Genomic DNA, 26,634 nt, shown 5'->3' with positions numbered 1-26,634 from the left:
ACATGGCACCACTTGGCAAGCCATGCTGTGGTAGGCGTCCCACGTATAAAGTAGAGGAAGATGGGCATGGATGTTAGCTCAGGGCCAGTCTTCCTCAGCAAAAAGAGGAGGATTGGCAGCAGATGTTAGCTCAGGGCTAATCTTCCTCAAAAAAAAAAAAAAAGAAAAGAAAAACCCTCAACAGTCAGAGACATTTAATTATGAGCAGATGGTAAACTCCCTGAGGGGAGGGATTCTGTTTTTAATGTACTCAACAAATATTTACATTAATGGAGACTTGCTGCCTTCTAAATCCCTAGGAAACAACTGTGAAGAGAAGGAAGAAAAATCCCCACCACCATCGAGCTTATATTGTAGTAGGTTTTATTAATTTTTATTTTAACCCACAGTGCCTAGACCTTTTTAACGTTTCAGCAGATTTTTTGTTCAGGGCAGTAAGGTTTTGGGGTTGAATATTTTCTTTTTCTTTCTTTTAGTTAGTTGAAAACTGGTAATCCATGTATGTCATAAAGAAAATTCTGGTGACCAAAATGTTTACCCTCACACCCTAATTTATGACTTATGCAAACTAAGGGAGCACTTTGATCAGATGGGACCTAGGTTTAATGAAATTCTAACATCCCTGCATTGTGTTAAAATGGCAGCAGCTTTGGGTAGACATTTTTGGAAAGTTAATGAAATTTAGTCTACTCATCCACCTGAGTAAATATTTCTAAATATCCCTTAAAAAAAAACCTGTAGCGTTTTTTTCACCTTAAAAACTTTCAGGCTCACAAAGTAATAGGGATTTAATCTACTACGTATTTCTCTCAATATGTAATTGATTTCGGCACGTATTCAGGCCTTCCGAGTCACCCAGCTACTAAATATGTTCTAGGTACAGCGAGGGGGGAGAGAAGCACATCTCCACCTTCTCTTTCCATGGATCTTCAGAGAAGGGCGGTGCTGGACCTCCGCTGGAGAGTCGGGGCTGCCTGATGGGGAGCCCCTAGAGCCAGGCATCAGGAGTCCTGTTTGAGTCCAGTTTGCTCTGCTGTCCCAAAGTGCTTGTAGTGATACACACGCATGTGCATACATGCGTACAAACGCGCATACACGCATACGCATGCGTCCTGCTGATTCTCTCCTAATTGTCCCTGTTGCCCTGTCTGACTCTCAGGTTCTAAGAAGTCTGTGCTGATTTCTGCAGACTGGATGAGCTCCCTTCATCTTTGCTCCCAGTGCAGCTTGTACGACCCTCCTTTGTTGCACTTGCTCCTGGAGTGCAGGAGCTAGACCTTACTCATCCTTCTAGCCCGAGGCCTGGCACTCTGTTACTTCAGTAAATATTTATTAGATGAATAGTCTCATTTCTGCAACTTGTTTTCCTGGTGGCTCTTTGGGCAGGCCTGTCACCTATCTAAATAGACAATTCTGATCATTCTTGGAAATGAATCCTTGTAACTACTCGCAGAAGCCTTCATTTATCCCTGTTTTCTTCAGGACAGGATCTTGACTCCATAGTAAGTGCCCCTGCCACCCGCTCAGCATTACCCTCCGCCTCTTTTTCACTTACACCCTAAACACCATCTGGGTGGTCTTTGCAGCATCCAGCCAAGGTGCTGTGTCATTGTTTATCCTTCCTTTTGTCCATTCGTAACCTAGAATGCTTTTCTCTGCCGTGAACCCTTCCTTCCTCAGCCTCCCTCCCAGGTGAGCCTTTGTGCCCAAAGTCTGTGCCTCCTCAAGGAAGATCCAGCTCAAATTCCATCTCTTTTACGAAACTTCCTCTTAAATACTTCAGCCCACGGATCTCTTCATTTTATTTAGTTACTACTTTATGTTTATTTCACAGTAGTTTGCTATTTGCATTGACTGAACAGCCTGCTATTCCAGGCACTGTGCTCTAACCCTGGGGATTCAAAGATGAATAAGACCACATCCTCTGTAAGTACTCTGACTTCCGTGTCTGCAAAGAGCTCGGTCCTAGGAGCAGCTTCCTGCTTTCAATTCAGCGTCAGCTGGGCCATTTGGGTGCTGAATCATTTTGCTTTTATATTTACCATTCTCATGAAGGTAGGGCTTATTTCCCCAAATAGCTCAACTTTTACAAAAATATCGTTCCTCCAGAGCCTGGCACAATACTTTACACAGAAAATAATACTTTTTGAATAGAAATTACTTGGCTCAGGTAGATTAACGTATTTCCTTCCTGCCTCATCTACAAGGCTTTGTAATATAAGAAAATGTTCTTTATTCAGAAATACAAGTGGAATCGATATGAATTGAAAGAAAAATGTCTGTTAAATCTGTTCAAATGATATCTGATAAATCTGAGTTCTCACAGTAAAGTCCACAATTGGGATAATTTACCTAAACAAACTGGCAATTCAGTTTTTTTTTTTTTTAAAGATTTTATTTTTATTTTTTTTCCTTTTTCTCCCCAAAGCCTCCCGGTACATAGTTGTATATTCTTCGTTGCGGGTCCTTCTAGTTGTGGCATGTGGGACGCTGCCTCAGCGTGGTCTGATGAGCAGTGCCATGTCGGCGCCCAGGATTCGAACCAATGAAACACTGGGCCGCCTGCAGCGGAGCGTGCGAACTTAACCACTCGGCCACGGGGCCAGCCCCTGGCAATTCAGTTTTTAATTGTTTGTCTATTGGGAAATAAAACCAAAGGGATGAGAGAGTGTCACCTCTTAAAATTCTTCTGTAAGCAATTAAACAGGGGTTTTTTCATGTAAGTCAGCTTCAGAGCAGGTCACCCATTTCCTGGGCAAGGAGTTAATGCTCGTGTTTGGCTGCAGAGGGCCTGGCCATGTTATGGAACTCACATTGAGCATTAGGTTATAAAGTTATTTTTACTTTTTTTTTCCCTATTCTGTGGCTGGAATGTTGAAGTGAGGAATATTGTGTGGAGGATTTTCAGTTTTTAACTAGTTAAATTTATATGACCTTGGTTTTGTCCTTTTCCTTAATATTTCGTCACCTGGGTGTTGTGAACGTTAAGGCAACAGCAGTCATAGGGGAATCCAACATTATTGCTGTCCATTACAGAGTACTAATGATAACGTCTATCATTTGTCCCATTGGAGGAAGTGCTGGATGTTACTTATTGTCTGTTCCTTTATGAGAGAACTGTGTTAAAAAGAAAGGCACTAGTTGCTTCTTTCCTTTTGACTTCCCAATCAGTAGGCATCAGAGAAGTAAAAGATCAAGAAGCAAGAAGTGTTATTCTGATCTCCCACAGAAGTTAAGAGAGAAAGCATTTCCAGAGGAAGATGTTACATTTTAAAAAGTGCATACCTTCGTTCTTGGGGCAGGCTTCAATTGTTAGGGGTTTTACAGGACCTGCAAGATGAGGTTTGGAGGTAGGTGTCATCCAGGGGCTGAAAACATTGATTAATGTTCACTGTTCCGTAGGCTGAGTATTTTGCTCCTGTGTCCGTAAGTTTGGTGAATTTTTTTGTTGCTAAGGCAAAGGTAAATTTCATTTCGACCAGAGCCTGCATTAAAACAAATCCTAAATCAGAATCATCATTTTTTTTCATTGCTGAGCTTGACTTGTAATGAATCAGTAATGTGTAGAGTCGTGTTTACAGTATTCTTTTAGCTTTATTGAGGAATAGTTGACGAATATAATTGTATATGTTTAAATTGTATAATGTGGTGATTTAATATACCTATACGTTGTGGAATGTGTAATTAGTCAGATCTAGATGATTAACACATCTGTCACCTCACATAGTTAACTTTTTTGTGTGTGCTGAGAATGTTTAGGATCTACTCTGAGCACCTTTCAAGCATACCATATTGTATTGTTAGCTAGAGTCACCATGTTATACATTAGACTCTCAGAACCTATAACTGAAAATCTGTACCCTTTGACCTCCATCACCCCAGTTCTCCCCAGGGTCATAATTTTATAACAAGGCCAGCCAGCCATCGCCAGGACCACCAAGCCTAGCGTTCGCCTTGTAAATCACGGCTCCTCTTCCAATAGTTGGGAAAACCTATTAGTTGCTACCTTACTGCCCTAAATATTTCCTGTCTCCCCTAGATCTAGGCCCCGGGCTGTAACTTTTAACAAGCCTCAGAACAAAGCCCAGGGGAAGGTTCAGGAAGAAGCTTCCCGCTTCACTTGGGTTCCGTTTCCCCGTGACATTGTGGATTAAAGTGCTATGTGGAGCGTCTTTCACTATTACACAAAAACCTATGGCCTTAGTATTCTCCTTGTCCCCTGACCAGGGTTATAATAGGTTCGGCCACAATTCCTCCAATTTTTATTTCTCTCAAATAAAAATTTGCTAGTGTGACCACACTCTCTCTGGGTGGGAGGCTAACTTTGTTTCTGACTGTCTTGTTTCAACCCATGTGAAGTTATATTGCGCCGCTGGGCTTTTTTCCTTTTCTCTTTTTCATTTGACTGGGGCTGCCTCTGTTCGACAGAGCCTACTTGTCACTTCTTCTGTCACCGTTAGTTAAAAGTAATTGTTATTGCAAACCCCCTCCATGCCAGTATCATTTTCTTTCATGGTAAAACCCACTAAGCATTCATTTCAGTAGCAGAAAGTAGGGAGCTCACAGGATCAAATCCTTTTTATCTGGATCAACAGCACCTGCGGCAACGCATTAACTAGCAGGAGTTGTTAATTACATCGCTAACTTGTTGATCTTCATGGCTTCCGAATTTTAAAAGCAAGAAAATTAATCACTGCATGTGTCTCCTCCACTAGAAAATGACAGGAGCGTGTCTTCCAAGTTCTGTTCCAGTCACTAATAATCAAATGCTTGCATTTTCCTATAACGTTTCTTTCCTCCCTTTGTGGACGGAACCATTTCTTAAGTTCAAAGAGCCCTTCCATTCACAGGAGGGTAGATATTTCCCAATAAAACAAAGGTTTTGGAAACATAAATTGTCTAAATATGAGTCTGAGTGAGATTGTACTGAAGGTATTTCAATAGTTGATATCACTTTAAAAAAAAAGAGTGAAGGCTAATTAAAAGTGTAGTAGTACACTCCACTTGTATTTTCTCATTTAATTTTCATAACCTATGAGGTTGAAACTATATCTTGATTTTACAGTGGAGGGAACGGGTTCAGAAAGGATTAATAACTTGCCTGAGATCACATAGGGCCTCAAGCACCAGAACGAAAAAAGGATTTGAAATAGGGAGGTGGGAAAGGCAACTCATCAGATTCATCCTAAGTTGTGAAGCTGAGGAGGAGGAGGAGACAAAGCTGAGGCTTCTGTTCGAAGTCTCACACCGGCTTCCAGAATACAGGCTGGTCCCCCATTTACGATGGTTCAACTTAACGATTTTTTGGCTTTATGTAAGGTGGTACAAAAGTGATACGAGTTAGTAGAAACCATACTTCGAGTGTTGATCTTTTCCCGGGCTGGTGATGGGCGGTCTCAGCCTCTTTCGTGATGCTGGGCAGCGGCAGCATCCGCAGCTCCCGGTCAGCCACACGATCACCAGGGTAAACAACCCATACACTCCCAACCATGCTGTACCCATGCCACCATTCTGTTTTTCACTTTCAGTACAGTATTCAATAAATTGCATGAGATATTCAACACTTTAGTATAAAACAGGCTTTGTATTAGGTGATTTGAGGTAGGCTAGTCTAAGCTATGATGGTCTGTAGGTTAGGTTTATTGAATGCTTCTGCTTAGGATATTTTCACTGCCGATGAGTCTATCAGGATGTAACCCCTTCATAAGTCAAGGAAGGTGTGTACTGACTTAGGAAGGTCAGCCACTTTATTCTTATTTAAACATTCCTCATCAAGGTCACTAAACAAGCTAATCCCTAAGAAGAGTTACATGGTGAACAACCTGCATTGCAGAGAAGAAGCCTTCAACCCTATTCAGCAACTTCTGCTGTCAAAAAAATGCTCAACCCGGATGGATGACCATAGGCTTGGGCCCATGGTTGTGCCTTCTAGAAGCGCGTTAGAATCTCCTGGAGAGCTTTCAAAAAAATCTCAGCACAGACCAAGCCAATGAGAGTTGCTGGGTTCTGCCCCAGGCCCAGACGGGCGTGTGCTGGAGAGGGTGAGAGCGTCTGTAGGAGGCTGTTCGTGATTCACTTTTCACTGTCTTTCAGTTCCATTTCTTTGGGGTTCAGTTCATTCCTCCAAGTAACCTTTGTTAATCTGTCTTCAAGGGGAATTTTGTTTTCCTTGTTTTGGTATCTTTTCCCCAAACCTCCTGGATAATTCAGATTAGGTTACACGGCAAATGGAAGATTTATGGCTGTGTCTTCTGTAGGGTCAGAGTTTATTCCAAATGCCTTGTATATTCCTGCAGTGAAAGTGGATATCCCATATGAAGTTTCTCTCTGGCTGAACTCCTCAGTCAGCGAGAGTCAACCACTCACAGGCTATCTCTTTCTCGTTCTCTCCTTTCTCTCTCAAGCACGTACACAATGCAGGTACCAGCTCGGCAAATTTTGGTTTGAGTTTCAAACATTAGATTTATAAAAGCTTACATCTCTCCCTAGCTGTGGAAAGAACTGAAGCATGAGACACATATCTGGATAATGTCAACAGAGCTCCCTCTCCTGTCCCTACTCCACCTCATCTAGAATTGCTCCTACCAAAGGAGATTCTTAAGCCATTCCCTCTCAGGGACTGGCTTAGCTTTTCTCTTTCTCTGTTCTGAAGGTAGTCTGGCTCAGGACGATCTATATTAAGAAAAGTCACGTATAACCGGGTGGTCGACTTAATGAGTGTATATACGGTAAACTCTGCTTCAGAGCCAGGCAGAACTTTTCAGCTGTTTGTGAGAGCTGCAGTGTTCTCTCACTCGGTTCCCAGAGGACGTGATTCAGCTTGGACTTGCCCAGTGTGTGTCTGAGGAATACTTAGATTTACTGCACTGAATGAGAGGGAGGGACCTTCTTTGCGCAGACTAAATACAAAATCAATCCTGTTTTGTTTCAACCCATTTCAGGTGAAGTCAATTCCTGTCTCACAGTTGGTTGGAAGACCCTCTTGGTGGGGAGGCTCCCTCCCCAAATTTCTTTTTGAAAAATGATCCTAGATACTCCCCATTGCATCTTTGAAGCAAAGTGACATTAATGGGATGCCATTGGAGCTGGGACATGATGCAGACCAGACTACAGAATGCTTTTACTTAGGCTTTGTTATTACTTTTAGCTTATCCAAACATATAGATTATTTTTGCTTCAAGTGGTATATCCTCCTGGATAATTGTCACAGTACTCAAGAAAGGATGCTCTTATAGGATGAAGACAAAATGTGCACATCGATATGTGAATTCAGATTCTGCTACCTACTTGCTGAATGACCACGTTGGGTTAGATATTTCACCTCTAGGATCCTCCTTATCTTCATCTGAAAAATAGGAATAATAATATATTCATGGAGCTGATGTACTTATTAAGATAGATCAGCAGTCTTCAAACGTTTTGGTCTTAAGGACCCCTCCATACTCTTAAAAATTGAGAACTCGAGAAAACTTTTGTTCATATGGATTATATTTATCAATATTTACCATATTTGAAATTAAACAATTATAAAGCATTCATTTTAAAATGGCAACAACCATTACTGTTAAGATAACATTTTTTTAATGAGAACTGTTTCCCAGAACAAAAGAATTATAACAGTGATGTTGTTTTACGGTTTTGCAAATCTCTTTAATGTCTGCATTTCCAGAAGACAACTGGATCCTCAAATATGCTTCTGAATTCAGTCTGTGGTATTAGGTAGTTTGGGTAGGCGTATATGGGGAAAATCCAGCCTCATATAGATATGTACATAATTGGAAAGGGAGTACCATATTAATAGCTTTTCAGTTAATTGTGGATATTCTTTGATTCAACACCAAAACTCCGTAAGTGATACTGTCTTAAAAGTTAGCTGTAACGTGCAATCTGAAGCCGTATCAATGAACTTCATGTACTCAGTTACATTAAAAATCCCTTGGTCTGTCTTGTACTTTGAGTGACTCTTTTAGCCATGCATAATTTTTTAAACAGCACACGCTGGTCATTTGGAAAATATTGGTGCACTAAATTACGTGGACCTTCTAAAAGTTGAATCATTTCATCAAACTATATCCAAAAAAATCACAGTTGTTAATATCACCACCAATCTCATCAGATGAGAGACTGTCAAGCTCGGGGTGGCAGATATATGTTTTCCAGATTTCTCATTTTTGCTTGAAAGCCCAAATTTTATCATTGGCAGCAAATATTGCCAATTGTTTTCCCTGATGTAACAGGCTCACTTCATTCGTTTCCGTCACGTGTCTGCCAAATGCTCAAGTCAGAATAACCACAGTTTGTCTAAAGGTGTTCTTTCAAGTAAAATGGTATTCCAAGAGAAAAGTGGCTAGTTCAGTTTATAACTAGGGGTCACCAAGTGCCTTTCCTGAGACAGCCATCATACAGCAGTAGGCAGCAGAAATACTTTATGCTTTCTTCCCAGTTCATCACAGAATATCAAAAAGATGCATACTGAGGAGTCGAGATTTAATAAGCTTAACATTTGTTGCTGGTTCATCAGGGACATTCTTAAGTGAAACTGGCTTTTTTTCCCTTTGCTGTGAGTGTGTGGAAGTGAAGAATCCTGGACAGTTTGGGGCCACTGTGATTTGTACGAAGGCCCTGGAAATTTTGCCTTCCAGGCGCCTTGACACCTTAAACCTTCTGCAGCACAAATGTCAAGATGGTAGTATTATATGAAAATAGTTTTGACCACACTGACTCCCTGAAAGGTCCCTGGGACCCCAGAAGTCTACAGACCATGACTTCAGAACCACTGGGATCGATGGTACATACTGCTAACACTTAAAATTAGCTTTTTCTCCCTCTTCTTCATTGTTTGTGGTTTGTGGCCTTGGTGACTGGCCGGGTTGAATGAAGCCCGGCCTCTAGGAGATCTATTATTTTGATGAAATCCCGCTAGAATCCTCACTAGCTCACTAGAGTCCAATTGCCTTCTCTCTCCCTGGGATGCCAGCTTAAAGCTGAAAACAAACCTTGGTTTCCTGTTTACTTTGCGGCTGGCATCTGTGCAGGAAGACCTCTGTAGTCCTTGCTTTTTTGTATGGTGTACTGCTAATAAAGATATTTTTGTGATGATTTCCTATTCTTTTATATCAAGGGCTCTTAACTGGTTTCAGAGGCTCTTCAGTGGTCGGTGTATGGGCTTTAGGTGGCTCACGAGCCCTTGAAATTTTACAAAATCTTTTGTTGCTTTTTGGGGGTCTGAGAAATTAATTGCTTCCATCAAATTCTCAAAGAGCTTCTGTGGCCTCTCCCCCTGCAGAAGCAAACATTAACAAATGACTTTTTTCAGATGGACATTCTGATAGGGTGACATCTACCCATCCATTAGCCATTTGCAAATGCCCCTCTTTTGGGAAAGAATTTTCAAAATTCCATCCCTGGTTTTACCCATCTTTAATTTCCATCCCCTTGGCATTTCTTCACGGTCCACATCACTTAGCGCTTGCCTGCAAGTCACTTCACGGTTGTTTTTGAGTGCACCTCTGTCCTTTTCCCCTTGGTATAAACTGCAAGAGAGCAGGGACCGCATCGTATTCCAGTGCACTCTCGAGGGGTATTTCAGGCTGAAGAATACACTCAGCTAAATTAGCGGGTTCCTTTTTGAACTATTGAGATATGCAGACTTGGAATATTTATTTATTGCATCCACCACAAGATGTGTTTTCCTCCCACACGTTCTTCAGTCTGCTTCTTGGAATCCAAGCACTGTCATGAAAACTGCAAGGCAGTCTGTTTAGTTCCAACAGTAGCATTTTGGGAACACTTTCTCGATTCCGTGGGAGGAGTGTGGTGACTACCACTCGCTGACAAAGAGCAGAGGAGGGCTCTGCAGCGTGATTCTATGTGTATTATAAACTATGAGCTCCTCCCGGCACGCTGCAGGAGGGGTGGGGGTGGTGTGGCTCAGCTGCAGTGCAGCACCCCTGGCAGCAGCGAGACTGCCCGTCGTGGTGGCGGCATTTCTGGAAGTCAGAGAGCTGGGTGCGTGAGAATTAGACGGCAGGTTTTACAGACAGTGCTCTGATCTAACCCTGTATTTGTTCTTCACCTCAAAAGATTTTTTTAAACTCTATTGTGCGTGGCTTAATTCAGTGACTTCACAGTTTTTGAAAAAGCTCCGGCTTGTCTAGCACAGCAAACACACCAGCACCTAACAGCTGGGAAACAACAGCATCCCTGTCCTTTTTGGGAAGCAGGAAAATAATATGGCAATGAACAGGGAGCATTGACCTAATTATGAAGGGGCAGAAGAATTGCTCCATAGTGCATCAACAAGGTGGCTGGGCGTACCAATCAGATCCAATAATATTTTATTCCAGAATACGTCCCCGCTTGCTCGGTTGCATTATTTTTTAACTTAGCTTTCTGGACAACGTTTGAATTACTGACATACTCAATTCTATCTTCTGCCTTACTTGCGTGTCTGAATAAGAAAGGTTGTCGCTCCCATTGCATTGTCACCAGTGTAAGTGTGTACCCCAATCCTCTGTCTTTATGATGTCAAACCTCCAAGAGGGTTTTGTTTGTTTCTATCCCTCTTTAGCAGGTGAGAAAATCAGGACATAAGAGCCTTTGACTTGCCCCAAACTACTGAGTAATGGTGCAGGTGATGTTAACAGCTGTGTCATCCCAAGCCAGGCTCATGAGTCAAAGAGCACCGTATTCATCTCTTTGGAAAGTGCCCTTCACGCTGTCAGGGTCGGTAACTGTTGGAGCGTGTGCTATTTGACTAACTCACTCCTACTCAAGGACTGAATCTGGTCAAAATCTCCTTTGGGAAAATGCCACTTCTCAGTGGGAGAGTAAGGTAAGGTGATTCTTGGCTCTGCTTACCGACCAGATGGCTTTTATGATTGCATGATAAAATGTGCAGCTTCACGTTTCTGTGCCTCTCGCCACTACAGTGCCCTTTCTGTTTTTAAGGAAAGAAGGATTGTCCAAATGTGGAAGATGCAAGCAGGCATTTTACTGCAATGTGGAGTGTCAGGTAGGTGCTGGGCCACCTGGCAGGGAGGGCCTTGTTTCCTCGGAGGATCCGGACCCCAACGTCCTCCTCTTCCTTGTCGTGGCGTTCCCCAGCGCCCTCCTGCAGCCAGAGCTGGAAAGCTTAGTTGTGGCGTAGGATGTGGCTGGATACCCCTGGGTGCTGGCCCAAGACTAACGGGCAGCCAGTGATAAGCAGTAACATTTTGGGGCCACATGCAGGACCAAAAATGAGGTGCCGGAGAAGTAGGAGGAGAGCCATGTTAGATGCAGGCAGGTATATTACCAAGGTTGACAGTTTGCCCCCAAGGCTGCCAGCAACAGATGGAACATGCAGAGATGACAAGTGAAAAGTGTTGAAATGCTATCTTTAAAATTCTAAAATTTTTACTGACACAGGCCTGTATTTTTATAAATCCCTGTAGCAGGCCACACGTCACTCTTGGGCTGTTTGGACCCGGCCTGACTCCAGCTAGACTTAGGGGAGCCCCTGGCACAGCCTCTGTAGAGCCAGACGGCGGCTGCTCTAAACTCGTACTTGGAACGAGTGCCTCGGAAGCAGCGGGGGCTGAGCGGGTTCAGGAAGGTGGTTGTGTGCACACCATGGCTCGTCTGGTCTGGTGGATAAGTCTCAAGGAAATCCTCTAATGCGGGAATGGGAAGCTTATGGAGGAGTCTGCAGGAGCTCTTGCTAGGCTCTTTGAGGAACTAGGAATAGTGTTTTCCAAACTTTTCTACTAGATGCTAGTTCCACCAAATGTTCAGAGGTATTCCACAGAAAATGCATTCCGTGTTCTAACGATTTGAATTTGGAGAGAATATGATCTTTGACCTCCGTAAACCCTCCCCGGTCTATTTTTTAATGGAAACCTATTCATATACTTTGGGAAATACTAATATTATTAAACAGTGGCTTTAAGTGACAGGAAGGGTTTTCTGCATATCTGTACCTCTTTTTATGTTGTTTTCTTCCCGTACGTGGTGTCATTCACCTCCCCTACCAGCTCTACCCCTGGTCTACTTCTGATTACCCACTATTTCATTGTTTTCTTTCTCTTCTCCCTGTGCAGTTGGCCTCCACAAGTCCCCAGAGAGCCTTATTTAGCAGTGGGAGACGTTGCTAAGCCTGATGTCTCATCTGACCGTAGAGCTCGGCCACAACAGCTCTGGTCACAACAGCTCCTTGCCAGAATCAGGCACAGGCTGAGCCACTGGCTTGGGAATGTCTTCCTTGGCTCTGAAGGCCACATGCACAGTCCACTTCCCTGTGTCTCCCACGGCAGGCTTCCAGAGATTGCCAGCTTGTGTGACAGCGAGAATCTAAGTGGGCTCCTCGCTGAGTTTTCAGGGAGCATGCCTTCTTCTGAAGAGACGAAATCATACTTTGCTCCTCCAATTGTGGAGAAAGCATTCTGGGGTTAGATTGCTGCAGCATTGGAGAGATGAGCGAGCCTTGGGAATTACGTGACTTGATTCCAGGCCTGATAAGTTAGCTGTTTCTATATTTAAGTTAAACACGTCTAGAGAAATTAACTCATTGTGTTCTGGTTCTTTAGAGAAGCAAGATAATAAATCACATACAGTCGAGACGATATAACATGGAATAGGAGGAGGAGGGGATCCCAGCCCTGTAGCTTATGAACTTGGCAAGTCACAGAACATCCCTGAGTGTCAGTTTCTTCAGATGTAAATGAAGACAATAGTGCCCATCCTGATGAATTCTAAGGACCTAGTGATATGATAGATAAGAAAATTCTATATACACTGTGATGTTGTGGACGGGTATGAGGGCACAGGAAAAATAATATTATAATAATTTAGGCTGGGCTGAAGCTTAGCTTCAAGCAAAGAATAAAGTATACAGCATACTTTAGATTTAAGGGACTTGTTTTTTAACCTAAGAGAATGGATGGATTCTAAGAACTTGAGAACACTAATGGTGTACGTTATAGAGTAAGTGACGCTAATTACAAAATGAGTCTTAACTTCTCTGGTTAACTATGAAGTCTGCATTAATATAAAACATCAGAATGTATGAGATGCTGAGCTATCTCTGGGTGTCCTGAGTGTGCTGCTAAGCCATCTTTCATCAGGCCTCACTAGGTGGCATGATTTTGATGAAATATCATGGTCTGAAGTTGGGGTTTTGGAGGTGGCCATGTGGTTCCCCTGCCTTTAGGACCTAGTCTCCCAGGTTTGCAGACTCAGAAACCTCGTTTATGAGCACACAGTGAGGGGTGCCTTCCCTTGGGAGGTTCACATGCACCAAATACACCAACCTGTAAGTACCACAAGTGCCCGTTTATTACTTTACAGCACGCAGTGTTGTTTGACAATCCGTGCATTCTCCCCCTACAGACAAATGGTACAGGTGGTCAAATTATAGTGAGATCTCTTGGGTAGCGAGGAAGCCCAGGATGGAGGATAGAGTCATGTGATTCTAAGTTGTGTCCAAAGGCCTTAGGCCAAGACAGTTTGCCATGTCAGGCTCATGATATGGACTCTCCCCTGCTACTCATCCAGTTCCTGGGCCAGCGCTCCCTCAGCCCTGGAGTGTACTTCTGCAATTCAATGTTTCTATGCTTCTCTTAAGTCTCTGGTGATCAAAGTACCCTCCTAGAGGACAACTGATAACACAGCTCCTGGAGCCCCTTGTTTCTAGAGGTGACAGGCAGGATATGACCTGTAAGTTTCATCTGTCTCCTATTGTTGAAGGAAAAGGCTAATGGCCATTAAGGCTTTGCATCCTTTAGTACTGAAGAACTACGTAAGTGCAGGGCAGTGTATGATAATGAGAGAGAGTGGTCATAAAGGTTTAATAAAAGTAAATGCCTAGGAATAAATGGCTGTACAAGGGCTTCATACGTAAAATCATTAGGGAGGAATCTGGGACATTTACTCCAGATAAAAATGTATTCAGGGTTCTGCCTAAAGGAATGCTTGGATGGGATCAAAGTGGAGACTGCTCCAAGATAAAATGTGTCACAAAACAAGAGCAGTGATGAGGAAGGTGATTGAGTGATTCTTCCCCTAGGAAAGCACGGCCTTCAGCTGCCCATGCTTAACTGGGCCTTCTTCAAAGGTCGACCTCCCCCACCTGGAGTCACAGGTGGTCTCTATCACACAGCAGATGGTGGGGTTGGAATGGAGCTTGTCAGATCCAACTCATCTGTAGATAAGGAAACAATGTCCACCGTGGTTGAGTGACCTGCCCAAGGTCACACAGTGGCAGAACTGGGACTAGACTGTAGCTAGGGGAGGGCTTTCTCCACTTCCCATCGCTCTGCTTGGGAGTCCTGAGGGCCGTCCAGGAGAAGAGGTGCTGAGGGAATGTGTCAAAAGAAAGAGAAGTGGCCTTTGATGGACGTGAAATCCAAGAGCCCCTTCAGTGCTGTTGTCTTTGCCAGAAACCTCTCCAAGAGGGCCAAGGCACACGTTCCTCCTGGAGGGTTTCCTGTTTCGACAGAATACAGCATCTTGGGAGATCCCAGTCACTATGTTTATTCTGTTCTATCTTCGGTGCATTAGGATTTTGCTTTATTTTATATAATCTGACTATAGGTGTCTCGTCCTGTTTACTTCCCTCTTCATTCACTTGACTCAGTGTGATCCTGCCAGAGGAAAGATTTTAATTGATGATGCATGAAAGGATAATGGGAGGAAATATAAAAGAAATCGAAATTCCTTTTTAGTTAGGCTTGTTTTGTAACCTGTGTGTTTTAATGAACTCTATTTATTTTTATAAATATGCCTAGAAAGCTAAGTGTGTTATTCACACTTCTTCATTAAATTGTACCATGACACGTTCAAGAGAATAGTTTTAGAGAGTTATTGTATAGAGGAATCGCTGTGGAGGAGAACATTCTAGGGTTGCATGTAGGGTATTATTTTTTAAACATTAACAAATAGAAAAAAATCTGTTTGTGTTTTGGAAATGGAGGTCATGGGCTATGAGTGTGCTTTTGGAAGTAGGAAGGAGCGTGCCCCGATGGGGATAAAAAAAGCCTGTGTGAGGAGCATGTGACTCAAGATGTGAGAAAATTCTTGACTTTGATCAACTAGAAAATAACTGAAATGTAGAAGATGTTTGAGAAATGCTCACATGACCTTGTCGTTGTTGTGGGTCGTTAGTGAGTGGGGCCAGAGTCGTAGGTCTAATCCTCGTTAAATTAGCTTTGGTCTCTTAACCCAGACATAGGAAGCATCTCAACCAAGCCACTCTTCTTTCTAAGTGTTTAACGTCACTGGTAGGAAAAAATGTGTATGAATGAATGAATCCCATCACTCTTTTATGGAAATATAAAACAAAGCTTCTGTCCTCATGCTGGGGTTCGGTGACAGTAGTCATTTTGTGTGAGTTGGTCTGTATGGACCTGATTCCTTTTGCACTCTTCCTCTCGAAGGTAATGTAATGGAAAGCAGAAATCCTGTGGCATTTTCTTACCATTCCACATTTTAAGAGATCACATATGCATGCTATTCCACATTTCAGGAAATCACATATGCATGTGTACAAGTAGACTATGTCTGTTTTGGAAGCTCCATTACAAGAGAAACACCGAATGCAAGAGTTAGAAAAGGGGACTTCACAATAAAAATCCGATCTGCTTCTCCAGGAAGACAATGTATCATTTGCTTAGCAGAAAACTGGAGGACGTAACAATCACTCTTTTCTTCCAGTGTGGGAGATGCTGGTACACCCTGAGACAATTTTGCAACTCTCTCTGCATCTTTAAGCATTTTTGTCCAAGCACAAAAAGCAAAATCATGCAGAGTTGTTATTACAGTGGCTGAAAATGAATTAGAAGTTTATAAAGGATACAAAAAAATTCCGTCTTACTTTTACGTAGATTTGTTTGTTTATTGCACAAATCATCTATGCTCATTATAGAAAAATCAGAAGGTACAGACTGAAAGAAGAACAGAAAAAGTCTCCATAATCTTATCCTTCCAGAGAAAATCACTGGTAGCACTTTGGCGGCTGTCTTTCTGAATCCTTCCTATGTATGCATTTATTTATATACAGTCACGTGTCGCTTAACAGCAGGGATACATTCCAAGAAATGCATCGTCAGGCGATTTCATTGTGCGAACATCATAGGGTGTCCTTACACACAAATCTAGGTGGTATAGCCCATACACACCTAGGCGACATGGTACTGGTCTTATGGGACCACTGTCATATGTGCTGTCTGTAGTTGACTGAAACGTTGTTATGTGGCGCATGACTGTATTATTTTTCTGGAAAATGGGATCCAAGTTTACATAAAATTTTATAAAGATTGCAATCGTGGCAGGAGTAATAGCTTGACTTTTGAAGAAACATAGTAGAAAAAGTTTTAGAAAAACTGACAAAAATGTTTTAAAAAGCATAAAGTGTTGCAAAACCATTCTCTGTACAAAGAAACTGCCACTACTAAGAAAACAAGAACAAAAACAAACTATAAATTGATAACATTCATTCTTATTCATCAGGCTGGCTGAAATTCCTTTTCAATTTTGTCCAAGCTGTTTGTAGTTTCTTATGGGCAAATTGCCCGTCAGTTTCTCTAAGATGTGCGAACCATCTGTATGAATGAAGAAGGTGTGTTGAGATTTGCTCAGAACCTATCTGACATTTCTTCCAGACGCCATCCTCCTCTACCTTTCTTTTTTAATAATTAAGCTGAGTAGTGCCCCTGTGATACAGCTCTGTCAATCCTCCCTTAATCCACATCTCTCATCACCTTCCAACAGAAAGTGACAATTTATTATCCTGGTGAATTTCCCTTGAACAACTTACGTCATTCTGCATTTCCTTGAATTTATCCAGCTCTCTGATCTAACTGCTGTGTGTGGGACATTACAGGTTGTCTTACTTCGACCTTGTGTTCTGACATAGTCAGAAACTACTTAAAGTCAGAGACTTCATCTCCCATCCGTGCCTCTCGGGTCCGTTGCAGGCCTTATTGAATGAATGAATGAGCCAGTAAATGAACAGTTACCAACATTGTTGAGAGTGCACGGTGTGCCAGGCGCTGTTCTAAGTGCTTCTCGTGGAGGAGCTTACTGGATGCTCACAATGACCTTTTATGGTTGCACAAATGCCTGGTTATCCCTGTTTGAAGGTCCTGCATTTCTTGGTATTCTTCAATCTATGTGTCTGATTATCACTCTTGGAAGGTGTAAAATCCTAGACTCAGGATTCCGGACCTGCTAAGTAACTTAGGGATCATGTTCTTTACAGCCCGGGATACAGATGCACAGGGATTAAGAGTCCTGCCTAGTGTCATGTAGCTTCTTTGCCAAGGAGCAGGGATAAGAATGTAGGTTTCCTGAGAGCCCCAGAACGGTGTCCTCCTGCTTGACAGCACTCTGCTCTCCTCCCAGAGCGTTCCTTGTAGTTAGCCTCTCTTCCCTTTGAGGACATTTGCATCAATAAATGTCAACATTGTATTATTTATATTAACATTAATTTTATATTAATTATATTAATAAATTAATTCTATTAATAAATAATAACTGAATCATATTAAGAAAGGTTAATATTAAACTTTCTCCCAGGAGCTCATGGTTGTTAAACACCAAAGACACCACCTATAATTTAGAAAACCAGCATCTTAAAGGCCCTGCAAAGCCCTTCTCTTCGAGTTCCCGGGTCATAGCGGACGATTGTTCATAGATGTTAATTATCCATCTGTCCCCGGCTGGTGGTCTCCATTTCCCTCAGATATCCCCAGGCCTGAAGCCCTCTGTCTTTTCCTTTTTGCTTTGCATCTGGAGAGGGAGCTGGTTTGTCTGCAGGGAGCTGGACCCACCTGTTCCTACCTCTTTGCCTCATCACTGTGCTGTCATTTTAGACTTTGGCTAAAAACAGATCCTCTTCTCCTTGTGCATGTCTTGTCATTTCTTCCTCTCCCTGCTCTTAGTTATATTCGGCACAGCGTTATTGAACTCTGCAGAACATCTCGGCACAGAATTTGAGCCAAGGTTCTGTACCATGTACATACTTCAGTAAATCACTTAGTGGCATCATGTGCTTCCTCCTTGGGATGGGGGTGGAGGGGAGGGTGGAGGGAGACATCTTCATTCATTCAACAACTTTACTGAGTGCCTGGTAAATGTCAGGCGCTGTTCTAGGTTCTGGGGTTATGCATGCAAACGAAAGAGACTGAGTCCCTTTGTTTTAATGGGAGGAGACAGATACTAAACCAAAAAACTAATAAATAATGTAATATATCAGGCGGTGAGAAGTACTAAGAAGAAACACAAAGCCAGGAGACGGAGAGTGATGGGGAGAGTGCTGTTTTTGACTGAGTGTTCATGGCAGGTATCTTGAAGAGGTGAGATTGGAGCAAAGACCTGGAGGAGTGAGGGACGGAGCGATATGAACATCTAGGGGGAGAGGGTTCTAGCTGGGAAGTACAGCAATCGTAAGAGGTCTTGAGGCAGGGGCGTGCTTGGTTTGTTCAAAGGACAAGGAGACCGTGTGGGCGACGTGGAGTGAGGCGAGGGAGAGCCTGGTAGGAGATGATGAGGTCAGAGGAGCGGATGGGTCTCCCATCTTGTGTGGCCTCGTAAGTCAGTTTTAGGACTTTGCCTTTGCTTTGAGGTGAGAAGCCAGTAGATGGTTCTGTGCCGAGAACTGGCATGATCTGAGTTTTGTTGAATAGGATTGATTACTCTGGCTGCTCTACTGACCACAGTTGGTAGGGGGCAGGGGCAGAAGTGGGCACTGGGTAGAAGGCAAGGGCTAATTCCATGAGAGGCGTCGGGGCTGTGACAGGGTAGGAAGGTGGGGGTGGTCAGAAGTGATGAGACTAGATGTGTTCTCAAGGCAGAGACGGTGGATTTTCCAGACAGCTGGATGCGGAGTGTGAGGGAGAGAGAGGTGGCAAGGAGTCTGTGGATATCTGGCCTGAGCATCTGAAAGAATGGACTTGCTGTTTTCTGAGATGGGAAAGGCTGAGGGAAGAACAAGGCAGTACCCCATTCCACTGTGAGAGAGTGTGCAAAGACTCCCATCAGTACCAAAATGTGCTCTGATAGTTCTCATCCCAAAGATAACTCCCCCTCCTCCGTCCCCTGTGCCTTTGCCCCATTTCTCCCAGTGTCCACATCTCCTCCCATTCTCTTGAATCCACTCCAAGCAGCTTCTCATCCTCATCATGTCACCAAAACTGGTTTTTATCAGAGTCAGCCATGACCTCCATGATGTGCCATCAGTTCTCAGGCATCCCACGCTAACCCTGTCACCAGCGCTAGCATCATCATTTACGGCCGCCGCCTCAGAGCGCTTTCTTCCCGGCCTCCGCAACCCCGTGCTGTCCTTCTCTTCCCTCAGCCTTCCCCGTCTCAGTTGATGGCGTCTCCACCCTTCCAGTCACGAGTGTACATCCTTCGCCCTTCAACCTGGGCAATAAAAGCTTCAAGGCATGTGATAGAAAGAAATCGTTTTCCTATTTGGTCAAATGAATCTTTAGGAAGTCTGTGTTCCTAGATATTCCCAGTAGGTGCCCATAACGGATTCTTTGAGAGCCCTTGACAAAGCCCTCATTTGTGTTCCATTTTTGTCACCTATAAAAGGGGACTAGTTGTTGGGTCTGTCCACTGTCAGAGCCGGAACACAACTGTAAGGGAGCAGAGCCAAAGCAATGGCTAATGCCCAAATCACTCACTCCTATGAGTCGACAACTTCCGCAGATAGTGGAAATGTATATGTGTTGTTTGGAATAATGAGGAGCGAGATGAAAGACATGAGATGCTTGATGAAAAAGCACAAAGCACATTTTCTCATCCCAACAACCTTGGCCAGGCCCGAGTCAAGGTTAAACAACCATATCTATCTTAAAGGATGTTTTTCTCTCTAGCTTTTGTGAGCATCGTCGTGTTTTCCAAAAGGAAACATATTTCACTTGACCTTAACTAGGAGGACTTACTGTGTCCTCTCTTCCTGCACTTTATTCCAGAGTGTGTGTGTGTTTTTAATAATTTTTTTTAACCTTTCCAGAAAGAAGATTGGCCCATGCACAAGCTGGAATGTTCTCCCATGGTTGTTTTTGGGGAGAACTGGAATCCCTCAGAGACCGTAAGGCTAACTGCAAGGATTCTGGCCAAACAGGTGAGGAAATGGGATCATATTCAAGTGCATTTTGTTTTATTTTTTTTCTTCAAGGTCAGAAAGATGAGTAACTGACTTATGGTGATCATCTCTTGTGAAACATTCTTTCAAACATTCTTGGACTCTATTTCCTGTCACATCCATATGGACAGGGGTGGGAACAGCACTCCAGGCATAAACCGGTTTGAATTTGCCCTGTGCAACTAAGATGTCGCCTGTCCCAGGCCAGGAACATAGCCACAGCCATTAAATTCTGAGCTTTTCATGAGACAGGTTTACATAGAAAAATATGGCCTTTCAAGGCATGGAAACCGGAATGAAAATAGTTAGAGCGTCCTAGGGAACCTGACCGACCGGCCTGCGGGGGTTCGAGATTTTCCCCTTTTCTTTCTGACAGAGAGCATGCTGCCCACTCCCCTCCCGCCCCCTCACCATCCTCTGCCATGTCGTTCTCTTCCCTGTCTCCTGGCTTGCTCGTGCCTAGGCAGGCAAGGAGTGGGATGGAACAACCAGCGTGGCATATGCAAAGAAGAAAAAAGAGAAGGAGTGGAAAAGTAGAAATCGAGGCAAGGGGAGAGAGGAAGAGGGTAAAAGGAAGAAGAAGGAGGAAAGAAAGAAGTGCCTCTGGTGGGCACAGACAATGGGCATCAAACAGTTCCTCCAAAGATGATGCGGCGCTGGCTGCCTTCCCGGGTTTGGTCAGTCTTGACTGATCACATGATAATGTGATGCCCGGTCTCCAAACCCCATAGGACTTGTCCCTGTGACCCAATGAAATAGGCCGTGTGCTTAGGAGGTATCTCTCCTTGGAGGTGCTCGCTAATAATCAGTTAGTAGTAGGGAAGGCCTCTGTCCTGTCAGTCTTTTAAAGCTGAAATTTCATCCACATCTTCTTTATACCTGCCACCTCCCCAACCTTTACAATTTTCTGTTTTTTATCCAAGCCAAATGTGATGGTAATGAGTAGCACATAGCTGTCCCCAGACCAAGTCAGGATCCTGGGCCGCATAAACAGAAGTCAAGCATTTCCGACCTCTGAGGTCATTGTTCCGTTCTGTTCAGCTTGGGTCAGGCGCCTGCAGAAATGCCACTTCACCAGCTCAGGGTAACCGAAGGCATTCAAGGGTTGCCTGTGAAGTGAGAGCGAAAAATCAGAATTGTTTTCCCTGGAGGAGGTTAACTTTGGGATCCTCAGTAGCAATTATCTTTAAATACGTGCGGAGTCCTTGGTCAGAAGGAAGGGGTAGGAGGAACTGGTGTGATCGGGTGAGGCATCGGGTAAATAAACCATCAGATTAGATCTCTGAGCATCTGGGGAGCATTGAGTGACCAATCTGCTGGTTCCCCCACCCCCAACTCATTGATGTCATTTATAATGTTGAGGGTAAGAATTCAGAAGAAGCTGGTGTACTTTCCTGAATGAAAAGCCTCCCCAGGCAAGATGACTTATGAATCTTATGGAGCGTATCCCGTGAATGGAAGATTTCGACTCCAAAAAAGAACTATTGAACTATTTTGGCACCAGGAGGGAGGTCGGAATGCTATGATGAGTTTATACCAGTTTCATTCAACTTTTATTATAATTACTGCTCCTACTAATAGTCTATTAAATGGAAAGTTACCTGGCCATCTTTTCATCTCTATAGGACTTGATGATTAAAAAAGCAGACCATTTGTATTCTAGTAGCTTGCAAAGGATTAGGGGAGACAGGCTACCCAACTACCAAGGGGAAGCTTAACATGTTAACTAGGGAGGTGAGAGCGCCCTGCCAGACCACCTGTATCCCCAAATTGAATAGCCAGATTACAAAGACGCGGCCTCGGGCCAGCTCTTGAGCTCTGCTTTTGAACTCTTGTCAACACCAAGTTTATTCATGTCCTCAAAGCCTAGCGGGTTTACTATTGTTAGCTCCTCTTGGGGTGTCTAGAACAAAGCCAGCAACACGTTTAAAGTGAATCCGGGCTCACAGATACAACCAAAAGTGTTCTTTTTGAAACACAGAATTTGAGATCATTTTAGCCTATGCTTAAAGAAAGTGTAAAATGGATGGGGGGTTTGATTTTGTTCCTTTTTAGAAGGAGAAATAATAAATAGGATGGTTCATCTGCCGACTCAGTCCTTTTAAGTCGGGGCCCTAAAAAGTTGTTTTCTAGCCAGTGTTCTTTCCCATAACAAGCATTTTTGAGCCTACTGTGTGCAGGGCATTATCAGAGTGGTAGGAACGCGGCAGACACTTTAAAAAGCTTTTCAAAAGAGTCTTTTGGATTTCGGTGTTGGGCAAACACTCTCAGGGCCCCAGTGGCGGACTCCTTGGATGGCCTTCTTTACTTCATTGAGAATTGTTGCTTTTTCTTCATGTGGATGTAAAAGTGAAAGTGCCACTTTCTGCACTGGTTGTTAAAATCTGTATCTGCGTGATTTCTTCCCCAATTACTAGAAAATCCATGCCGAGAGAACACCTTCCGAGAAACTGTTAGCTGTGAAGGAGTTTGAATCACGTAAGTATTCCTGTGACTGGCTGAGGAGTTATTTTAGCCACACATTTATTGTGGATTAGGCGGGACTGAAGGAAGAAAGGGGTCGCTTGTATTCTTAGTGATGGTGATGACTTCTTAATTATTAGTTTTTATTTAGATTTGTATGCTGTTTTGAAAAATGACTATAATTTTTTTTTGAGTTGACAGGATTACTAGGAAATAATTCAGGGAAAGGAGGAACTCGCAGGATGAAGGATTGCGTCTCAAGCTATCTCCTGCTGGCTCTCCTGGCATGCTGAATATTTTTGGGCCTTTGCTGAATTGCAGTCCTGTAAACAGCTAATGTCCTTAATGAAAGGCATTAAATCAGGGGCCATCCAGTTTCTTGACCATGACACTGATTCCACGGCCAATTGGGGGGCCCTTGACTAGACTGAAGCTGTTTATCAGTCACTGCCACTTATTCCTGACCTCATTGCTAATGGTCAGTTGAAATTTCATGTGCTGAGTGATTTCCAGTTGTCAGAGGAAGAGGAGAAAGAAATGGCATGCCCTTCTTCCCTCAGGGCATATCAGTTAGACCAAGTGATGGGAAGAACATTTTCTAGGGGTCTACATTTTTTTTCCTTCCCCTCATGCCACTTACTAAAGTGAAAAAAAGGATGTAGCTAGAAATCAAGAATTTTCTACCTGGTGAATAACGGACTGTTCATCCACAGATCTGGAGAAATTAGACAATGAGAAGAAGGATTTGATTCAGAGTGACATTGCCGCTCTCCATCACTTTTACTCCAAGCACCTTGAATTCCCTGACAATGATAGCCTGGTAGTACTCTTTGCTCAGGTAAGAAGGTCAGCATCAGGTAACACTTAGTCTAGCCTTTCCTTTTCCAAGCCCCTCTCCCCAGCACACAGTCAGTGAAGTTGAATGGAAATAGAATGATGGGATCAACTTGACGACAAGGCTCTTGACCTGTTGGACCCTGTTTTGCTTAGCCTGCTAGGTGACCTTGAGCGGCTCAGGTCCTCTCTCGGCTGGCCCTCACTGATGGGTGGAGCATAGGAAGTTTGCCTCTGCTTCTGCTGCTGCTGGAGAGTTTATAAAAACAGAGGAGTTGCCGGAGCCCCGGTGCTGTAAGATCTTTGAAAAGAGAAGACCATTTGAGGCGCCTACATTACATTTTACTTTCCTCCTCTTAAACCTTCCATTCTGACAGTCGTGCTTTTTTTTTTTACTCCCCCCACCACTGTGTTGACAAAGCAGAGGTGTATACAGATGTCCCCAAGTGGGAGGCTCTCTCTGATGGCCCTAGGATAGATAGTCACCATAGAGAGGAGCCCAGGTGGGTCTAATACCTGAAGTCTTTCCTGACGGTTGCTAAGAAATTTCCTTTAGAGAAGCCTAGGTTTACCAAAATCAGATATAATAAAAAATTAGAGAGGCTTCTAGACAAGAGGAACTTAAAAGCGACTGAAGAACTGGAAACCAGCCGTGTGGAAAGGCCAAAGCTGGGACATTGTTAGGACAAGGGAAGAAGGAGCAGGTGTCACCTTTCGGCTGAATGCGTGATCTGGCTGTTTCAGTCTCCCTGTTATTTCAAGAGTGGCCCTTCCTGGCACAACTTGCCAGACTGGATTTCTCTCCCTCATACATCCTTGTGTTTTCCCCTACAAGCTGGGCATCCAGTTGAAGGTGACCTTCCCAGACAGAGAAATACTGGAGTACTGCTTGATGGGTGCAAGTAGCTACATTCCCCTGCCAGAAACTTCAGTCTCTAGAAACATAAGAGCTTGGGTGGGTCCTTACATATTTTTGTCTTAGAACAAATTTTGACTTAGAGCAGAATAAGCTTTGACCCAGTAATTCCATTTCCAGGAACCTGTCCTAAGGAAATAATCAGAGATTATGGTCAGAGATTGGCACACAAATTTTGTATTGTGGGGTTCTTTAAAAAAAAAAAAGAAGAAGAGAAAGAAATATTATAAATGGCCATCAGTAGGAGTTTGGTGTATAATTTATGGCATAGCCTTATGGTGGAAAGTTATATAACCTTTGTAAGTTATATTTCAGAGAATGTCTAAAGACATGGGAAAACATTGATGATACGTTAAATGTAAAAGCAGAATAAAAAATGTGTATAATATAAAAATGTACATATATACTTAGGAAAAGATTAAATGGAAGTTCACAGTTGGTTATCTTCTGAGTTGTCGGAAAGTTTTCCTTTTTTTCTTTGGATGATTTTCTGGATTTTCTACAATGAGCATTTATAACTTAAGAAAACACTGAAAACAAGAAAAAGATAAAAAGCACTCATAGGGGCTGGCCCCGTGGCCGAGTGGTTAAGTTCGTGCGCTCTGCTGCAGGCGGCCCAGTGTTTCGTTGGTTCGAGTCCTGGGCGCGGACATGGCACTGCTCATCAGACCACGCTGAGGCAGCGTCCCACATGCCACAGCTAGAAGGATCCACAACGAAGAATATACAACTATGTACCGGGAGGGCTTTGGGGAGAAAAAGGAAAAAATAAAATCTTTAAAAAAAAAAAAAACACTCATAATTCTTCCTTCCACTTTAAAAATGACGCATATAAAGGAGAAAGAAGTGAGTCTGCATTCCTTCTCCCACCCGCTTCACCTCTAAGGGAACCGTTGTTAGCCTTTTGGTGAATTCCTTGATAGACTTTATGTTTCTATAGATAGAGTTCTGTCGTGTGACTGTCATAATCAGAAAAAAATGCCGTTCTTTGTAAAAGGAAAAATAGGTCCCAGTTATAAGTGTTAAACTAGAAGTGATAAGAAACCTTCCTGATTTTCATCCTATCATCCTGGATTTGCATCATACTTGCCTAAGTGTCCTCAGACGCTGGATTTGGGTGAGAGTGGAAGGTTCAGGAATTGACTTCTGTTATATATTTTTAAAAACTAGATACCTGACTTTTTTTTCTGGATTAGATGAAGCATGGTTATGTGGGAGAAGAAATAAATATAGGGTCTCTTTACTTCTAGCTCTGGAAAAAAGGTCACTTTTCCTCCAGCACAGAAGCGCCTGCTGACAGGACTTCTCAGTGTTGGTGTAGTAGATGTGGGCCCATATTTTCCTAACCAAGAATCAAGGCGCTTCTCTCACAAGCAGAAGTATATTTGTGGTGAAAATGACTCAGAGTCTTTGAAATTTGGACTGACTCAGAAAATCCAGGAAAAAGACACACACACCCCTACGCACACAGATATAACTATAGATAATTAATTCCTTTATAGACTTTATATTTATATTTACCAAATCATAATATCCATCCTGAGATTGTATATACACACATACACACACGCATGTATCTTTTTTCTTATGTAAATTTGAAAGGGGCATTCTGTATCCCCAAAGAAAAATCTAAAGCAAAAATGAAAAATGCCGTTCCAGCCCCACGCCACCCTCTGGTCCTGCCCCTCAGCCCCCAGCTGCATGTCCGCTGTTCCAGCTTTTCAGTTCTTTCCTCCTCCTGGTTCATGAGAGGGTGTTGTGGGTTAACTTGTGGCCCAGCAACAGCTGGCAGCAGAAGGTGACCGTCCTCCTCCGACAGCACTGAGGTGCGTTTTAATCACTGGGAACATATGCATGGTTGGGAAATGTATTTTTGGTGTGCAGCCTACATCTAGTCTAAATGCTAATTATGAGAATAGCTTCAGCAAAGCACTTACGCCTGGTTTGACTTGAAAAAAAGGCTTATGGCCCATGCATCTTTCTTAACACGCAGGTTCACTTTCCTTCTAGCAGGCAAATTGCTATGCAGTTTGGCTTAAACATCATCACCACCTCCCAGAAAGGAACAGTGATGACACTTGTGCTTACAGGAGCCTTTACTTATGAAGTAACACCCTCACTCTTCCACAGAAAGAGGAGGAGGGCAGAGGGAATAAACCGACCGATGGTCACGGAACATTCGAGCCTGAAGGAATCTGGAGTCATAGGCTGGTCCACTTGGGCTCCATGCAGAGGAAGAGGCTAAGAGGCGAAGAGGCAAAGTCTCCCAGCCCTTAGAGTTAGTCAGGAG

The 26,634-nt window shown here is 43.3% G+C and overlaps 1 protein-coding gene across 1 annotated transcript in view; it reads left to right on the top strand.

The window, feature by feature from the left end:
• The window catches only part of SMYD2 (SET and MYND domain containing 2), a 48,604-nt gene that overhangs the window by 7,914 nt on the left and 14,056 nt on the right, over positions 1-26,634 (top strand). Inside the window, exons 2-5 of the mRNA XM_023640734.2 lie at positions 10,951-11,014; positions 20,000-20,110; positions 22,549-22,609; positions 23,308-23,432. Of these exons, the coding sequence (XP_023496502.1) occupies positions 10,951-11,014; positions 20,000-20,110; positions 22,549-22,609; positions 23,308-23,432 (361 nt within the window). The remainder of the gene's footprint in view (positions 1-10,950; positions 11,015-19,999; positions 20,111-22,548; positions 22,610-23,307; positions 23,433-26,634) is intronic.

Source organism: Equus caballus, chromosome 5, assembly GCF_041296265.1.
Source record: "Equus caballus isolate H_3958 breed thoroughbred chromosome 5, TB-T2T, whole genome shotgun sequence".
NCBI lineage: Eukaryota > Metazoa > Chordata > Mammalia > Perissodactyla > Equidae > Equus > Equus caballus.
Note: the sequence above shows the minus strand (reverse complement) of the source record. Positions and strands in the feature narration are given on the sequence as shown.